Below are 19,727 nucleotides of genomic sequence, written 5' to 3'. Positions count from 1 at the left end.
ACAAAGGCCCTCACACAAAAACAATATTACATTTACATTTTAGTCATTTAGCAGACGCTCTTATCCAGAGCGACTTACAGTAGTGAATGCATACATTTCATACATTTTTTTCGTACTGGTCCCCCGTGGGAATCGAACCCACAACCCTGGCGTTGCAAACACCATGCTCTACCAACTGAGCCACACGGGACCGTATCCCACATCACAGGTGGGATATCCCACATCACAGGTGGGAAATCGCAGGTGGGAAAAAGAACACACTAAGTATGATCCCCAATTAGAGGTAACGATTATCAGCTGCCTCTAATTGGGAACCATACACATACACCAACATAGAAATACACTCACTAGAAATCCCCCTAGTCACACCCTGACCTAAAACACCATAGAGAACCCCGAGGGCTCTCTATGGTCAGGGCGTGACAATAACACAAGTAATTTTTCCAACAATTGTTTACAGACAGATTATTTCACTTACAATTCACTGTATCACAATTCCAGTGGGTCAGAAGTTTACATACACTAAGTTGACTGTGCCTTTAAACAGCTTGGAAAATTTCAGAAAATTATGTAATGGCTTTAGAAGCTTCTGATAGGCTATTTGAGATAATTGGAGTCAATTGGAGGTGTACCTGTGGATGTATTTCAAGGCCAACCTTCAAACTCAGTGCCTCTTTGCTTGACATCATGGAAAAATCTAAAGAAATCAGCCAAGACCTCAGAAAAAAAGACCTCCACATGTCTTGTTCATCCTTGGGAGCAATTTCCAAATGCCTGAAGGTACCACGTTCATCTGTACAAACAATAGTACGCAAGTATAAACACCATGGGACCACGCAGCCGTCATACCGCTGAGGATGGAGACGCGTTCTGTATCCTAGAAATGAATGTACTATGGTTGGAAAAGTGCAAATCAATCCCAGAACAACAGCAAAGGACCTTGAAGATGCTGGAGGAAACCGGTACAAAAGTATCTATATCCACAGTACAATGAGTCCTACATCGACATAACCTGAAATGCCGGTCAGCAAGGAAGAAGCCACTGCTCCAAAACCGCGTTAAAAAAGCCAGACTACGGTTTGCAACATGGGGACAAAGATCGTGCTTTTTGTAGAAATGTCCTCTGGTCTGATGAAACAAAAATAGAACTGTTTGGCCATAATGACCATCGTTATGTTTGGAGGAAAAAGGGGGAGGCTTGCAAGCCAAAGAACACCATCCCAACCCTGAAGCACGGGGGTGGCAGCATCATGTTGTGGGGGTACTTTGCTGCAGGAGGGACTGGTGCACTTCCCAAAATAGATGGTAACATGAGGTAGGAAAATTATGTGGATATATTGAAGCAACATCTCAAGACATCAGTCAGGAAGTTAAAGCGTGGTCGCAAATGTGTCTTCCAAATGGACAATGACCCCAAGCATTCTTCCAAAGTTGTGGCAAAATGGCTTAAGGACAACAATGTCAAGGTATTGGAGTGGCCGTCACAAAGCCCTGACCTCAATCCTATTGAAAATTTGTGGGCAGAACTGAAAAAGCGTGTGCGAGCAAGGAGGCCTACAAACCTGACTCAGTTACACCAGCTCTGTCAGGAGGAATGGGCCAAAATTCACCCAACTTATTGTGGGAAGCTTGTGGAAGGTTTGACCCAAGTTAAACAATTTAAAGGCAATGCTACCAAATACTAATTGAGTGTATGTAAACTTCTGACCCACTGGGAATGTGATGAAAGAAATAAAAGCTGAAATAAAATATTCTCTCAACTATTATTCTGACATTTCACATTCTTAAAATAAAGTGGTGATCCTAACTGACCTAAAACAGGGATCTTTTACTAGGATTAAATGTCAAGAATTGTGGAAAAACTGAGTTTAAATGTTTTTGGCTAAGGTGTATGTAAACTTCTGACTTCAACTGTATATTTACCATATATTTTTAACTGTGCTTTTTCACAAAAGTTCTCAACCTATATACATTTTACGGACAGAGTATATACTCTCACATTCTTTGCAGTTTCCCTAAATATTGCAAAACCTTAGGGGAACATTATGGGTAACATTACAAAAATGTTCTCTCTCCCTAGAATTGTTAGCTGGGTAGGGATCTGGCGGCTCTGTTATTGTGTGGGGTGTATTTTCCTGGCATGGTTTAGGTCCACTCAACCTCTTAGAGGGCAACGTAAACTGCACTAAATACAAAGCTGAAGGGTTTGGTTAGCATAAACGATGTAAACCGTATGCCATGGCCATCTCAGTCACCAGATCTTAACCCAATTGAACAATTATGGGACATTCTAGAGAGGTACCTGAGACAGCGTTTTCCGCTACCATCAACAACACACCAAATTACGGAATTTCTCGGTTTTTGTAAACATACACAGAAAATGGTTGCCATGTTCTCAGAACATAATATATTAATGTTCTAGACATGTTTCATGGGAACATTGCAAAAAAATACACATCACAGTTGCAGAGCCAATCAAGGCACGGATTGGTGAACAACTGATCCATTCATATCGCTTTGTCTATTGGCAAAGGATACTTTTAACATACAGTGTTTTCACACTGGATTACATTGTGCATGTTTATAGAGTAATTATTACTCAACATGTCTTCACTTGGGATTTGAACTCACAACCTCCTGGTTCATGATACTCCAATCTTTCCCGCTATGGTATGACACCATGTCCATGTCAAGTATCGGTTAATATGACTATTCTGATCATTGATTTGATTGATCTATTTCAGCAATTTAAGGGCTTTCTGTATAGTTGTCTAATGTTGGTTGGGCATATTAATCTGTTTTAATGATACTCCTGAACCACTAATATCGATAAAATATATTTTCTTGAGTGTACTTTTAACAGAGCTGAGATTTACTTCAAAGTGCATTCACCCTATTGCTTACACCTATCAAGTTGTTTCATCTACATAAGTGTAAATGCCTAGGGAGGAGGGGTTAGGGTTTCTTCTGGACAGGGCCTAACTCTACTGGCCCAATAAGCACATGCCCATGAGATAACCCTTATTGGGACAGTGTTTAGGTCGTTCCTCATTGGTGCTTGTGGCCTGGGAGGCTGGCCTTCTCGGCAGAGTTCCTCTGTCCAGTGTCTGTGTTCTTTTGCCCATCTTCATCTTTTCTTTTTATTGGCCAGTCTGAGATATGGCTTTTTCTTTGCAACTTTGCCGAGAAGGCCAGCATCCCAGGGTCGCCTCTTCACTGTTGACGTTGAGACTGGTGTTTTGCGGGTACTATTTAATGAAGCTGCCAGTTGAGGACGTCTGTTTCTCAAACTAGATACTCTAATGTACTTGTCATTTTGCTCAGTTGTGCACCGGGGCCTCCCACTCCTCTTTCTATTCTGTTTAGAGACAGTTTGTGCTGTTCTGTGAAGGGAGTAGTACACAGCATTGTACAAAATCTTCAGTTTCTTGGTAATTTCTCGCATGGAATAGCCTTCATTTCTCAGAACAAGAATAGTCTGACGAGTTTCATCAGAGAGGTCTTTGTTTCTGGCCATTTTGAGCCTGTAATGGAACCCACAAAAATTCTGATGCTCCAGATACTCAACTAGTCTAAAGAAGGCCAGTTTTATTGCTTCTTTAATCAGAACAACAGTTTTCAGCTGTGCTAACATAATTGCAAAATTATTTTCTAATGATCAATTAGCCTTTTAAAATTATAAACTTGGATTAGCTAACCCAACGTGCCATTGGAACACAGGAGTGATGGTTGCTGATAATGGGCCTCTGTACGCCTATGTAGATATTCCATTAAAACATCTGCCATTTCCAGCTACAATAGTCATTTACAACATTAACAATGTCTACACTGTATTTCTGATCAATTTAATGTTATTTTAATGGACAAAAAATGTGCTTTTCTTTCAAAAACAAGGACATTTCTAAGTGTCCCCAAACTTTTGAACTGTAGTGTAAACTTCCATAACGGTAGAGTATATACAGTGATAGAGTGGGGATTGGAACCAGGTGCCTCCTGGACGTAGGCCTCCATGGCTTCGGTCTCTGCATGCGAGAGAGGGTAGATGTGCCCCCGCGGGAGGGTAGAACCAGACAGTAGGTCGATAGCGCAGTCTCATGGGCGATGAGGGGGCAGGCACGTGGCACGAGTCTTTAAAAAGGCCACCTGTAGGTCCCAGTACTCCTCCAGGATAGGGACGTGGGTGGCCTGGTCCGGACTTTCCACGGAGGTGGCACAGATTGACACAGAGAGACACCTCCCCTGACACTCCCGCGACCAACCCAACAACCTCCTCTCTGTCCACGATATACTGGGGTTATTCAGCTGTAGCCAGGGGAAACCTAAAACTACGGGGTGTGCAGGAGAGTCTAAGATGAGGAAAGTGATGCGTTCATGGTGGTTGTGAGCAACTGTGAGGGAAATGGGAATCGTGGTTTGGCGCACCAGTCCTGTTCCTAGGGGACGGTTGTCTAGGGCAAGGACTGGGATAGGGGGTTGTAAAGGGACTAGAGGAATGCGTATGATAAGGCCACTGACCGGTCTAGGAAATTGCCTGCAACACCTGAGTCCACTAGGGCAGGACTCAGTGGAGGGGGCAGGATAGTCAGGGGGAGGACGGGCTGGGTGGACAGAGAGGAGCAAGGCACGTCCACGCCTACCTGTGAAGGTGCAGGAGCGCTCCTCGGCCTGTCGCTTCCTTGCCTGGTTCTCCTTCTGGGACAGTTGTTCCAGGGGTGGTCTGACTCCCCGCAATAGGAGTAAACACCCTGTTGAGACCCCGCGGGGAGCTGGGAAGGTGGTGGTGTAGCCTGCAGTTGGCGTACGGCCCGGGTATCTCATCCATGGTAGTCCCAAGGCGCTCCAGGCACGAGTTGTGGTGGCGGAGCTTCGCTCCTACAGTAGAGAGGTCAGGATGTCCTGCTGCTTCCTATTTTCTTGGGTCGGTCATTCTGTCACTGGTGTAGAGAGGAGTAGGCAGGAGGCAGTCGCAGGTTTAGAACTACTGAATTTATTTAAGCACCATAGATCAAAGCGGGACGAAACCCAAATGCTGTTGTGCTCAAAATATATCTTCATAAACAAAATGCACAGGGTGACCTCAAATTGCAAAATATAAAGTACTTATACAGTGATAGAGTGGGGATTGGAACCAGGTGTGTGTAATGATGACAAGACAAGTCCGGGGTTGATGAGTGAAGAGCATTTGCCAGCAGTAGGTTCGGCAGCAGCTAGAAGGCCAGCGACTCCGAAGCCTGAGCTGGACAGAAGGGGGAGCCAAAGCAAAGACTGGTGTGACAAACAGTTGACCAATCACAGACGAAGGGGCGTAGACTTCGCCTCCCGAACATCGGCAGGCCTCGATAAAAAAATGTGTGTGCCCGAACACCCAACAAAACCCTTACCGAAGACCAAAACTAACAAAATGTCGTCATAATATATGCACAAACTCTTCCGAACTGTTTTGTCTGGGAAGCACGTGGATGCTTTTAGGGAGCCTGGCCCGCCCTACCGTACCCCCTTGCCTGTACAAATAAAATATTTAAATACAGATCATTTATTTCACGAGACGCGTGCTGACAGAAAGAAGCAATAATCTCAGATAAAGTATCCGAGCGAGTGAAACAGCGCTCCTCTGTCTCATTATGTGTAGACCATATATCTGATGGTGTTTGGACAACGAGTATGACATCATACTCTTTTTGTCCTGACAGCATCAGATACATGGGCTACATATAGTAAGACAGAGGAGCGCTGTTTCACTTGCTCGGATGCTTTCTCAGGTGAGATAGTTTCAGCAAAGAGGAAAAGGAGAAGTGAGAGGGCTCACTCTCGCCAAAATATGATCAAAATAAGCCCAATGCGTTTCTATGAGCTTAATATGCAGACCTAAGCTTGCCTTCATGCTTTTGGGACAACGATTCCCATTGTTAGGGTGGAGACATGAGCATCTCATCATTATACTGTATACAGGTCTCTGGTATCAGCCACTTGCGAATTGGAAAGGAAAGTTGGCGGATAAACAGTGCTGGCTTCCTCTAAAGTAAATTGATGTTTTACCAAAATTATATAATTATACCTGTCTAAATAAAATCATTCAATATACTTCACCAGAGAGCATGATTTAGCCCACAGAGGATTATTAGCTTCTTGTAAAAAATTGCTGTGGATTCTTTCAAATCACTTAAGCCTATGCCTATTTGTGAAGCCAGCAATTTGGGCAGCCTAGGTGATTATTGGGTTGCGGCTGTCAGTGAGAAGCATCTAAATGTGTATGAAGACAATGTGTCTTGAGTGCATGCACTCAGCTCTCCAGAATGTGCTCAAATGTCTACAGCCAATCCTTGCGCATTCATTGTTTCATTGTGTGAATTATTTTCCCTTTGAATGGTTATTTTCATGAATTCCCCATTACATATGTCACCAGCAGTAAATGTACCTTTAATCCCCATCATTTGGTTACATTCATTTCTGTTAATGCATGTATTAATTACAGTCAGTTATGATTCTCATTGTCGGGGTGGAAACGTTATTTGCAGAGTTCACAACCTGCTACACTTCTAAGAAACCAGTTTTGGTTTATTTCATAATCATCAATTCCAAGTTTTGTAAAAAAAAAAAAAATACATTAAATTGACTTTTGTTTGGAGTGCTCCATGTGAGCAATGAGCATGTGTCTGGTTTCTCTGTCCTGATGATACTGAGGGAGCGTGCATACCTGAGCACGCATAGAAGTACTTGGCCTGCTGCGCACAAATGTAGGAAAGTGCCCCTTTGGAAATATCTGACTTCTGGCCTTTTATAACTCACCATGTCCACCGCTAATAAGCTGAGCTTCGTGGTCATTTTTTCTTCACCTCACACAGTAAGTCAACAAAAGTATATATCTTTTTTTCCATCCATTGCGAATGATAATAGTTCCTCACAGTATTTTAAAAATCTTTCCAACACTCTCCCGGCCTCGATAATCACCAAGCCAAATATCATGATCTGATGATCCCATATATCCAGTGTAAACGTCATAAAATACCTGAACACTTCTTTCTCCCTTGCTCAAAAACAGCTGTCTGTTCCGAGCTCACTGGCATGGAAAACTCTGAGGGCCCGGAATAGGCTAGTTGATACAATGTTGCAAGTTCGCGGATTGATTTGATACAATGCTAGCTCAAGTAAAGACAGATAGAGAGGCAGAGAGGCTGAGTAGAGAGATTAATGTGGTTAAAAGAACCTGGATTTTTATGAGGATATTCTCTGCTGTTTTTATTTTTTGGCTTTAGGCTTATGTATTTTACTTAGTTGACGATGGAAGTTATACGCTTACTGCTGCATTGGCCTATAGGAGAAAAAAAAAATGTTAACCGCCAATCGATCAGTGTATCAATGTGTTATATGGCTGGTGCTCTCGCATGAGTTGAATTTTATCTATTTTAATGATTAACCACGTGACATTTCTCAGCCTGAGAAATGAAAACGTTATTATTGAAATTAAACTGTTCTACGAAAATGCGCATATGAAAATCATAACCAGCACAGAGATCGGTAGAAATGGTATTATAAATTGTAAGCTTCCCCAAACTTGAAACTCACGCGCCGCCTATGGTCTTTACTGTAACACCCATTCAAAAATGTGTGCAAGCTCAAGCGCATGCACATGCAGAAGGTCCCATGAAAAAAATGTGCCCCCCTATGGAAATCAAATTCCCATCCAACTGATTCGTTATGGCCCCAGCAATGCACCCATCTGATCTAATTAAAATAAGTTTCTCAATGACAGATGTTTGTTCTACATGGTATGTGGTGTCGAGTTCAAAAATACTATGGAGTTCTCTTTGAGATGCTCAGCTATATACAGTTGAAGTCGGAAGTTTGCATACACCTTAGCCAAATACATTTAAACTCAGTTTTTCACAATCCCTGACATTTTATCCTAGTAAAAATTCCCAGTTTTAGGTCAGATAGGATCACCACTTTATTTTAAGAATGTGAAATGTCAAAATAATAGTAGAGCGAATGATTTATTTCAGCTTTTATTTCTTTAATCACGTTCCCAGTGGATGAGAAGTTTACATACACTCAATTAGTATTTGGTAGCATTGCCTTTAAATTGTTTAACTTGGGTCAAACGTTTCGGGTGCGTGTCAAGTATGTAAGATAAAAACACTATGTTAAAACCCCTGTGTGTGAGTATCCCTTGCCAACAAACAAAAAGAGCCGTGAATCACCAATCAGGCCCTTGATGGGCTTGGCCGTAGTAACCAGGCATGATATGTAATGATTATTTTTGGGGGAAACATGGGACCATCAGGTGACATCCTGACTGATACACAAGAAATGTTCTTGCAACGGTCCCATGAAACATGTCTCAAACTTTAATATCTTACGTTCTGAGAACATGGCAACCATGTTCTGTGTATGTTTGATGTGACATCAATGGAATATTCTCCTAACCCTCAGAAAACTGGACACAGGAATGTTCTTGCAAAATTCTCATGAAACGTGTCTAGAACATTAATATCTTATATTGTGAGAACATGGCAACCATGTCCTGTGTATGTTTGGTGGGACGGTGATGGAATATTCTACTAACCCTCAGAAAACTGGACACGGGAATGTTCTTGCAACATTCTCATGAAATGTGCTTGGAACAGTAATATCGTATATCTTGTATATTCTAAAAACATTGTAACATAGATAGAATGTTCCCCTAACTAACAGAAAACTGGACACTCAAACATTAGGGTAACATTACGGGTAACTTTACAAAAATGTTCTCTCTCCCTAGAATTGTTAGCTTGGTGTGGCGTACACATATTCACAGTGAAGTACAGGGATATCACTGTAAAAGCCTACCATATTTTACACAATTTGGATATGCTTTGATTATACTGGGATTCTTGTGTTTTGCAGGACGAGCCTGATTCCGTGTGACTCCAACATTTTGGCCAAAAACCTGTCAATCCCTCTCGTCAACCAATGGCAACAGCCCTACAACAATCATGACGATGGCAAGCTCTTTCGCAGGTGTGACCACATCCTCCCGGCAAAATGCTTGTCTTTGTACTGCATCTATGTAGCAACAGTTTGGTTTAATTAGTTCATAAAGAGGTTATTTTGTTCATCAGTCAATTGAAATAAGGAGGAAAAGGTGCAGCCAATTATGTTTGTTTTTTAAATATTTGTCTGCTTGGCCTTGAAACACGACAGAACTTTCAGATTGAAATTAACGATATGAGGTAGATATGATTGTTTGTCATGTAGAATCGGGGATCGTGTCAGCGCTGCGAGAGAGAGAGGGTGTGTGAGAAAAAGAACGAGAGTATATTTACTATGTCCCCATATGCCTGTAGGAGGAGCTTCCCCAGCACAGAGCTGCTGTCAGTGGTCAGCCTGGACTCCGACTCCCAGAATACTGCAGGGCAGCAGAATGGAGAGGCGTGGTGCACAGCAGGTGCTGTAGTCACACACTCATACACACTACCCGTATTGTTCACAAATAAGGATACATGACGATACACCACACACAGACAGCAACGCATCTATGGACCCATGGACACATGCATGCATAAGACTGCCACACACGCAAGCGTGCAGAAATCATGCACATGTGCACACGCATACCTGTGCTCTCATAAAAATAAAAACACGAACACGCCTACAGCTAACACACATTTCATGTTGGTTTTGACAACATATGTCCTTCCCCTAGATAAAGACTACACCCCTTCCATGATGGTCCTGTGTGGTTCTCTAAACTCCCTGCCCAGCTGCAAGTCCCTGGCAAGCCTTAAGTCCAGCGAGTGCCTGGTCCACATCAGCACAGACAACAGCCCTGCCCTCTCTCCCAGCTAGAGGGCACCAAAAAACGACTGCAATTCAAAAACACTTGGGGGACACAGCACAACCCAACATGAGAAACCCGGGTCGTGTTCATTAAGCACCAAATGGGTGAAGACAAACTGAAACAGGGAGGGACTACCTGGACTTGTCAAAAAATAAACACTAATTTTCCTTTTTTTCTTCTGCTGTCAAAAGGAGGACGATGTTCCCCCTCAATAAACCTTTAAATTCCCTTTATTCCACCCTCATTCCTCAAATCCAACGCTCTCTCATTTCAAAACACTGTCATTCTATAAGACTGTCTCATCTCTGACTGAAAAGCCTGTCTATCACATGCATCTCCAATCGTGTCAAAAAAGAAAACCAACCGGAAGAGCTGCAGTACTGCCCAAACCCTTCAATTCCACTGTCTTTAAATGTCTTTACTCGGCTGAACTGCGGACCACCTGCTATAGATGGGAAATATGGTTGCTTACTTGAAAACATAGCCATTATAAAATTACAGATCATAATTTACAATTTACAGCAACTACAAACATGTATCTCTCCCGTTGACCAAAACATTTAACCTCCCTAGAGGGTTGTACTGTAGAATTACAACTATCTGTCTGTGTTCGTCTGTCTCTGTCTTCAGTCTTACAAGTCTGTCGGTAGTAGTATCGGTACTAGTATCTACTTTCTGCCTACTGTGAACTCTTGCAGTGCAGGACTTTGAACTGTCAGGACCACCTTGACACCATTCAGAAGCGTAACCATTTTTTGTTGTTGCCATATAACACCTGACGTGGCATTATTAAAAGTCTGTTAGCACAAGCTAACATTGAGGGATGCAAAAGGATTTGTATTATATCATTTCCAAACATACAGTAGTGGCCACTCTGATTGTGAAGAATAAATTAGCAGTGCTTCAAATTACCAAGTAAGTATCAATGAAGCTTTGGGCCCGACTCAGTCAATTCTGTTATCCAGGTTTTCAGGATATAGCGAAAATGAAATTGCTCTTGTACTGCACGAATGCACGGAATTTAAGTGTGGGAAACAACAAGAGACATAACTGCATTTCAATTCAAGGCTGTGTTGCTGCGCAGGACGGATGTTGCCTTTCACTTATCCTTCTGACCTGGATTGAATTGTTTTGATTGAATTGTCTGTTTGTCTGTGACTGCGTTTTTGTGTGAGTGTAGGACTTACTTGTATGAGTATTGGATGTTGCAATTTTTTTTTGGGGGGGGGTGTATGCTATTTATTTTGTATTATGATGAATTCCTATTATACTTACTCGTTTTATTTAACTTCATGTAGATCGCTATCTCATCCCAGGTGTTGGGAGTTTGGATATATGTCATTTAAAGCAGCAATAAAACAACCTTTTTTTGTTAAACATTACATTGCTTATGTTGTTTTTAAAGTAGGGATAATTATGGTACAGTGCCTTCAGAAAGTATTCACACCTCTTGACGTTTTCCACAATTTGCTTAACAAGTCACATAGTACGTTGCATGGACTCACTCTGTGTGAAATAATAGTCTTTAACATGATTTTTGAATGACTACCTCATCTTTGTACCCCACATTTATCAATTATCTGTAAGGTCCCTCAGTCGAGCAGTTAATTTCAAACACAGTGTCACAGGATCCAACGAAAGTGGCGCCCCTCCTCGGTCGGGCGGCGCTCGGCGGTCGTCGTCGCCGGCCTATTAGCTGCCACCGATCGTTGTTTCTGTCGTTTAGTTTTGTCTGTCTGTTCCGCACCTGTTTTGTGTATGTCATTAGTGGGGACTTATTTAAGGTGTGTTTTCAGTTGGGTTTTTTGTGCGGGATTGTTGATTGTCCACTCAGGACGGTGGTCCGTGTTTTATTACGGGTTTATTTCTGACAGTTTAAGGAAGAGAGGATTTACCGGGCTGCGCCCCGTGACTTTTTGTGCCGCTTATATATATATAGTTTGTTCGCAATATTGGGAATGTGTTTTTCCCAGGCAGTCTGTCTGTAGCGCCCTGTGCCTCGCGGTTTTGTTTTGTGTGTCAAATTATTAAAAGGACACTCAACTCCAGCACCTGTCTCCTGCATCTGATTCCACCTTACACCAGTCCAAGTCAACTGTGACAGAATCCCGCACCGTCAACCTATGGAGTCAGCAGGAGCAGAAGCGCCATCCATGGCTGAGCAGGTCTCCCAACATGCCGGCCTCCTCCACCGCCTAGGCTCGGCCATGGATCAGGTGTTGGCCCGGTTGGAGAGCTGGGAGAGAGGTGCCTCCCCAGCCAGACCAGCTCCGGTCCCTCACCCTGCGCCCCTACCCACACCCACTGAAGCGGGTGCCGGCGGGATCCGGATTTCACCGCCCAGGGAGTTCGATGGGACGGCCGCTGGGTGCAAGGGGTTCTTGCTCCAACTGGAACTGTACCTGGCGACCGTCCGCCCCCCTCCCTCCGACGAAGAGAGGGTGAGCGTCCTCGTCTCGTGTCTCACGGGTCGAGCCCTGGAATGGGCCAATGCGGTCTGGGATGGTCCAGACTTGGCCCGGGGTGACTACCCGGAGTTCACCCGCCGCTTCCGGGCGGTTTTCGATCATCCCCCGGAGGGCAGGGCAGCGGGTGAGCTACTATTCCATTTGAGGCAGGAGACGAGGACCGCTCAGGATTTCGCATTGGAATTCCGGACTCTCGCCGCTGGATCGGGGTGGAACGAGCGGGCCCTGATAGACCACTATAGGTGCAGCCTTCGCGAGGACGTCCGCCGGGAGCTGGCATGTAGGGACAACACCTCCACTCTGGACCAACTGGTGGATTTGTCCATTAGATTGGACAACCTGCTGGCTGCCCGGGGACGTTCCAGTCGGGGCCTGTTCGTTCCGCCTACCAGTCCTCCCGCTCCACAGCCCATGGAGATAGGGGGGGCTGCACCGAGGAGGACCAGAGGGAGGGGTCTCTCCTGCACCCGATGTGGACACAGAGGACACACTGTGGACCGGTGCTGGAGAGGTCCCTCCGGGAGTTCGGAGGGCAGGCAGAGCACTGCTTCGGCCCCCCAGGTGAGTCCGCACCAGCCACACCCAGAGCCCCCTGTCGACCACTTGTACACCTCCGTTTGTTTTCCTAATTTTTCCCCTCACTTCCAGTATAAGGCACTAGTCGATTCAGGTGCAGCTGGGAGTTTTATGGACCATGGGTTAGCGAAGAGGTTAGGGATTCCCCTGGTTCAGCTGGACCACCCCTTCCCCGTGCACGCCCTAGATAGTCGACCGCTAGGGTCAGGCCAAGTAGGGGAGATCACAGTGCCACTGGTTATGCAGACGTGGGGGGGTCATGTGGAACGTATCAGCCTGTTCATCATTGACTCCCCAGCGTTCCCAGTGGTACTGGGAATCCCCTGGCTAGCCACACACAACCCCCAGATTTCGTGGGGGCAGAGGGCTCTAACGGGGTGGTCGGGGGAGTGCTCAGGTAGGTGCATAGGAGTTTCCATCAGTGCGACTACGGTGGAGAGTCCAGACCAAGTCTCCACCGTGCACATTCCCTCAGAGTATGCCGATTTGGCTATCGCTTTCAGTAAGATGAAGGCGACTCTATTACCACCCCATCGACGAGGGGATTGTGCGATAAACCTCCAGGCTGACGCGGTTCTTCCTAGGAGTCACGTGTATCCTCTGTCTCAGGAGGAGACAGTGGCTATGGATACATACGTCACTGAGTCCTTGAGACAGGGATACATTCGGCCCTCTAAATCCCCCGTCTCCTCGAGCTTCTTTTTCGTGAAGAAGAAGGAGGGAGGTCTGCGCCCGTGCATTGACTATAGAGGTCTAAATGCTATCACAGTGGGTTTCAGTTACCCGCTACCTCTCATTGCTACGGCAGTGGAGTCATTTCACGGGGCGCGCTTCTTCACGAAATTGGATCTCAGGAGTGCGTATAACTTGGTGCGTATCCGAGATGGAGACGAGTGGAAAACCGCATTTAGTACCACATCTGGCCATTATGAGTACCTCGTCATGCCGTATGGGTTAAAGAATGCTCCCGCCGTCTTCCAATCCTTTGTGGACGAGGTCCTTAGGGACATGCTCGGGCAGGGTGTGGTGGTGTACATCGATGACATCCTGATCTGCTCCGCCACACGCGCCGAGCATGTGTCCCTGGTGCGTAAAGTGCTTGGGCGGCTGCTGGAGCATAACCTATACGTCAAGGCTGAGAAATGTGAGTTCTTCAAAAGAGCCGTCTCATTTCTAGGATATCGCATTTCCACCTCGGGGGTGGAGGTGGAGTGTGACCGCGTGACGGCTGTGCGTAATTGGCCAACCCCAGCCACTGTGAAGGAGGTGCAGCGGTTCTTGGGGTTCGCTAATTATTATCGGAGGTTTATCCGGGGTTTTGGCCAGGTGGCAGCTCCCATTACCTCACTGATGAAGGGGGGGCCGGTGCGGCTACGATGGTCAGCAGAGGCGGACAGAGCCTTCCATCGTCTGAAGGTTCTGTTTACCAATGCACCTGTCCTGGCGCATCCGGACCCCTCTTTGCCATTCATAGTGGAGGTGGACGCGTCCGAGGCTGGGGTAGGAGCTGTGCTATCGCAGCGCTCGGGCGTTCCTCCGAAGCTCCGGCCATGCGCGTTCTTTTCTAAGAAGCTGAGCCCGGCGGAGCGCAATTATGATGTGGGGGACCGGGAGCTGTTAGCCGTGGTCAGGGCTTTGACGGTGTGGAGACATTGGCTTGAGGGGGCACGTCACCCTTTTCTCATCTGGACCGACCACCGTAACCTGGAGTATATTCGGGCAGCGAGGAGGCTTAATCCCCGTCAGGCGAGGTGGGCCATGTTTTTTACGAGGTTTAACTTCACTCTCTCGTACATTCCAGGTTCCCGGAACCGGAAGGCTGACGCACTGTCGCGTCTCTACGACACCGAGGAGCGGACCATCGATCCTACTCCCATACTTCCCGCCTCCTGTCTGGTGGCACCGGTGGTATGGGAGGTGGATGCGGACATCGAGCGGGCGGGTCGGTCAGAACCTACTCCGCCGCAGTGTCCCGTGGGCCTGAAATACGTTCCGCTTGATGTTCGCGATCGCCTGATCCGATGGTCCCATACTCTACCCTCCTCGGGTCATCCTGGGGTGGAACGGACAGTGCGGGGCCTGAAGGGGAGGTACTGGTGGCCCACCTTGGCTGAGGATGTCCGGCGTTATGTCTCGTCCTGTTCAGTATGCGCTCAGTGTAAGGCTCCTAGGCACCTACCTCGAGGGAAATTACAGCCCCTCCCTGTTCCACAGCGGCTCACCTCCTGGACTCACCTCTCGGTGGATTTCCTTACGGATCTCCCGCCGTCTCAGGGGAACACGGCGATCCTGGTCGTTGTGGACAGGTTCTCTAAGTCCTGCCGTCTGCTCCCTTTGCCCGGTCTTCCTACGGCCCTGCAGACCGCGGAGGCCCTGTTCACTCACGTCTTCCGGCACTATGGGGTGCCCGAGGACATCGTATCTGATCGAGGTCCCCAGTTTACGTCCAGGGTGTGGAAATCGTTTATGGAGAAGCTGGGGGTCTCGGTCAGCCTGACCTCGGGGTTCCACCCCGAGAGTAATGGGCAGGTAGAGCGCATTAACCAGGATGTGGGCAGGTTCCTGCGGTCGTATTGCCAGGACCGGCCAGGGGAGTGGGCGCAGTTCGTGCCATGGGCCGAGATGGCCCAGAACTCTCAGCGCCACTCCTCCACTAATCTGTCACCCTTCCAGGTGGTGCTGGGGTATCAGCCGGTCCTGGTGCCATGGCAACAGAGCCAGACGGAGGCTCCTGCGGTGGAGGCATGGGTCAAGCGCTCTCAGGAGACCTGGAACGCGGTCCAGGAATGTTTAAGGAGGGCGAGCGAACGGCACAAGGAGAGCGCTGACCGCCACCGCAGTGACGCCCCCGTGTTTAACCCGGGGGATAGAGTCTGGCTCTCGACCCGGAACCTGCCTCTCCGCCTGCCCTGCCGGAAGCTGGGTCCGCGGTTTGTGGGGCCGTTTAAAGTCCCGAGGAGGATAAACGAGGTGTGTTACAGGTTACAACTTCCTTCGTATTACCGTATTAACCCCTCGTTTCATGTGTCTCTCCTCAGGCCGGTGGTAGCTGGTCCGCTGCAGGACAGTGAGGTGCTGGAGGCCCCCCCGCCCCCCCTGGACATCGGGGGGAGCCCGGCGTACACAGTCCGAGCCATCCTGGACTCCCGACGTCGGGTAGGGGGCCTGCAGTACCTCGTGGACTGGGAGGGGTACGGTCCGGAGGAGAGGTGCTGGGTTCCGGCGGCGGACGTTCTGGACCCCTCTATGCTGCTGGACTTCCACCGTCGCCGACCGGATCGGCCGGCGCCTCGCTCTCCGTGTCGTCCCCGAGGCCGGCGTCAGGGGAGGGGTACGAAAGTGGCGCCCCTCCTCGGTCGGGCGGCGCTCGGCGGTCGTCGTCGCCGGCCTATTAGCTGCCACCGATCGTTGTTTCTGTCGTTTAGTTTTGTCTGTCTTTTCCGCACCTGTTTTGTGTATGTCATTAGTGGGGACTTATTTAAGGTGTGTTTTCAGTTGGGTTTTTTGTGCGGGATTGTTGATTGTCCACTCAGGACGATGGTCCGTGTTTTATTACGGGTTTATTTCTGACAGTTTAAGGAAGAGAGGATTTACCGGGCTGCGCCCCGTGCCTTTTTGTGCCGCTTATATATATATAGTTTGTTCGCAATATTGGGAATGTGTTTTTCCCAGGCAGTCTGTCTGTAGCGCCCTGTGCCTCGCGGTTTTGTTTTGTGTGTCAAATTATTAAAAGGACACTCAACTCCAGCACCTGTCTCCTGCATCTGATTCCACCTTACACCAGTCCAAGTCAACTGTGACACAGATTCAACCAAAGACCAGGGAGGTTTTCCAATGCCTCCCAAATAAAGGTACCAATTGGTAGATGGGTAAAAACAAAATAAAAGCAGACATTGAATATCCCTTTGAGCATGGTGAAGATAATAATTTTGATGGTGTACCAATACACACAGTCACTACAAAGATACAGGTGTCCTTCCTAACTCAGTTGCTGGAGAGGAAGGAAACCCCTCAGGGATTTCACCATGAGGCCAATGGTAACTTTAAAATAGTTACAGAGTTTAACTTACATCTAGACGTTCCGCTAGCGGAACACCGCTCCAATATCCAATGATTGGGCGTGGCGCGACATACAAACTCCTCGAAAATCCCAAAACTTCAATTTTTCAAACATATGACTATTTTACAGCATTTTAAAGACAAGACTCTCCTTTATCTAACCACACTGTCCGATTTCAAAAAGGCTTTACAACGAAAGCAAAACATTAGATTATGTCAGGAGAGTACCCAGCCAGAAATAATCAGACACACATTTTTCAAGCTAGCATATAATGTCACAAAAAACAAACCACAGCTAAATGCAGCACTAACCTTTGATGATCTTCATCAGATGACACTCCTAGGACATTATGTTACACAATACATGCATGTTTTGTTCAATCAAGTTCATATTTATATCAAAAACCAGCTTTTTACATTAGCATGTGACGTTCAGAACTAGCATTCCCACCGAACACTTCCGGTGAATTTACTAAATTACTCACGATAAACGTTCACAAAAAACATAACAATTATTTTAAGAATTATAGATACAGAACTCCTTTATGCAATCGCGGTGTCCGATTTTAAAATAGCTTTTTGGTGAAAGCACATTTTGCAATATTCTGAGTAGATAGCTCGCCATCACGTGCTAGCTATTTTGACACCCACCAAGTTTGGTACTCACCAAACTCAGATTTACTATAAGAAAAATTGAATTACCTTTGCTGTTCTTCGTCAAAATGCACTCCCAGGACTTCTACTTCAACAACAAATGTTGGTTTGGTTCCAAATAATCCATAGTTATATCCAAATAGCGGCGTTTTGTTCGTGCGTTCAAGACACTATCCGAAGGGTAACGAAGGGTGACGCGCGGACGCGTATCGTGACAAAAAATGTCAAAATATTCCATTACCGTACTTCGAAACATGTCAAACGCTGTTTAAAATCAATTTTTATGCGATTTTTCTCGTAAAATAGCGATAATATTCCGACCGGGAGTCGTTGTTTTTGTTCAAAGACTGATAATCTAAAATGGACTCTTCATGTACACGCGCGCCCCCAGTCTCATTGTTCTCAGATCGACCACTATCCAAATGCGCTACTGTTTTTCAGCCATGGGCTGCAAAGTCATCATTCAACGTTCTGGCGCCTTCTAAGAGCCTATGGGAGCCTTAGAAAATGTCACGTTACAGCAGAGATCCTTTGTTTTGGATAGAGATGACAAAGAAAGCCAAGAAATGGTCAGACAAGGTACTTCCTGTACAGAATCTTCTCAGGTTTTGGCCTGCCATTTGAGTTCTGTTATACTCACAGACACCATTCAAACAGTTTTAGAAACGTTGGAGTGTTTTCTATCCAAAGCTACTAATTATATGCATATTCTAGTTTCTGGGCAGGAGTAATAACCAGATTAAATTGGGTACGTTTTTTATCCGGCCGTGAAAATACTGCCCCCTATCCATAACAAGTTAATGGCTGTGATAGGAGAAAACTGAGGATGGATAAACAACATTGTCGTTACTCCACAATACTAACCTCAATTACAGAGTGAAAAGAAGGAAGCCTGTACAGAATACAAATATTTCAAAACATGCATCCTGTTTGCAATAATGCACTAAAGTAAAACTGCAAAAAAAATGGAAAGGAAATTAACTTCATGTCCTGAATACAAAGTGTTATGTTTGGGGCAAATACAACACAACATATCACCGAGTACCACTCTTTCAAGCATGATGGTGGCTGCATCATGCTATGGTTATGCTTGTCATTGGCAAGGACTAAGGAGTTTTTAAAAATAAAAATAAACAGAATAGAGCTAAGCACAGGCAAAATCCTACAGGATAACCTGGTGCAGTCTGCTTTCCAACAGACACTTGGAGACAAATTCACCTTTGAGCAGGACAATAACCTAAAACACAAGGCCAAATATGCACTGGAGTTTCTGAACAAGATAACATTGAATGTTTCTGAGTGGCCTAGTTACAGTTTTGACTTAAATAGCCTTGAAAATCTGTCAAGGCTTGAAAATGGCTTTCTAGCAATGATCAACAACCAACTTGACAGAGCTTGAAGAATTTTTAAAATAATAATGTTAAAATATTGTACAATCCAGGTGTGCATAACTCTTACATGCTGATCAGACGGCACAGGTGACATCGCACACATGTTGATTTTGTCCCCCCACACCAGCCGCAATCAGGACACTCAGGTTGAAGTATCAACGTCTGAACCAACTATATTAATTTGGGGACAGGTAAAAAAGCATTAAACATTTAGAGCAATTTAGCTAGCTAGCTTGCTGTTGCTAGCTAATTTGTCCTGGGATATAAACATTAGGTTGTTATTTTACCTGAAATGCACAAGGTCCTCTATGCTGACAATTAATACACAGATAAAATGGTGAACCGTGTTTGTTTCTAGTAATCTCTCCTCTTTCAGGCTTCTTCTTTGGACTTTATATGGCGGTTGGCAACCAACTTTAAGGTGCATCACCACAACCAACTGGAATGGAGTGTGAGCCTCAGTGCAACGATTGAATAACATGTATATGTACATTTATTTTGCAACGCTCGCGGTATGATCAGCATGTTAGAGACTTAGCCAGAAAGACTCACAGCTGTAATGATTTTAACATTTATTGACTCGGGTGTGAATACTTATTTATTTAAATGTGATATTTCTGTATTCTTTTTTTAAATACATTTGGAAAAACATTTAAAACCATGTTTTCACTATGTCATTATGGGTTGTGTGTAGTTGGGGGAGAAAAACACATTTAATACATTTTGAATTCAGGCTGTAACACAGCAAAATGTGGAATAAGT

At 45.7% G+C, this 19,727-nt stretch overlaps 1 protein-coding gene across 3 annotated transcripts in view; it reads left to right on the top strand.

The window, feature by feature from the left end:
* rundc3ab (RUN domain containing 3Ab) overlaps positions 1-11,199 on the top strand; it is a 45,778-nt gene extending 34,579 nt beyond the window's left edge. For all 3 annotated transcript variants that reach the window (XM_029712985.1, XM_029712976.1, XM_029712972.1), the window contains 3 exons: positions 8,884-8,997; positions 9,324-9,424; positions 9,683-11,199. In XM_029712985.1, the coding sequence (XP_029568845.1) occupies positions 8,884-8,997; positions 9,324-9,424; positions 9,683-9,825 (358 nt within the window). In that variant the 3' untranslated portion in view covers positions 9,826-11,199. The remainder of the gene's footprint in view (positions 1-8,883; positions 8,998-9,323; positions 9,425-9,682) is intronic.
* The last annotated feature ends 8,528 nt before the right edge of the window (positions 11,200-19,727 follow it).

Source organism: Salmo trutta, chromosome 2 (assembly GCF_901001165.1).
Source record: "Salmo trutta chromosome 2, fSalTru1.1, whole genome shotgun sequence".
Classification (NCBI taxonomy): Eukaryota; Metazoa; Chordata; class Actinopteri; order Salmoniformes; family Salmonidae; genus Salmo; species Salmo trutta.
Note: the sequence above shows the minus strand (reverse complement) of the source record. Positions and strands in the feature narration are given on the sequence as shown.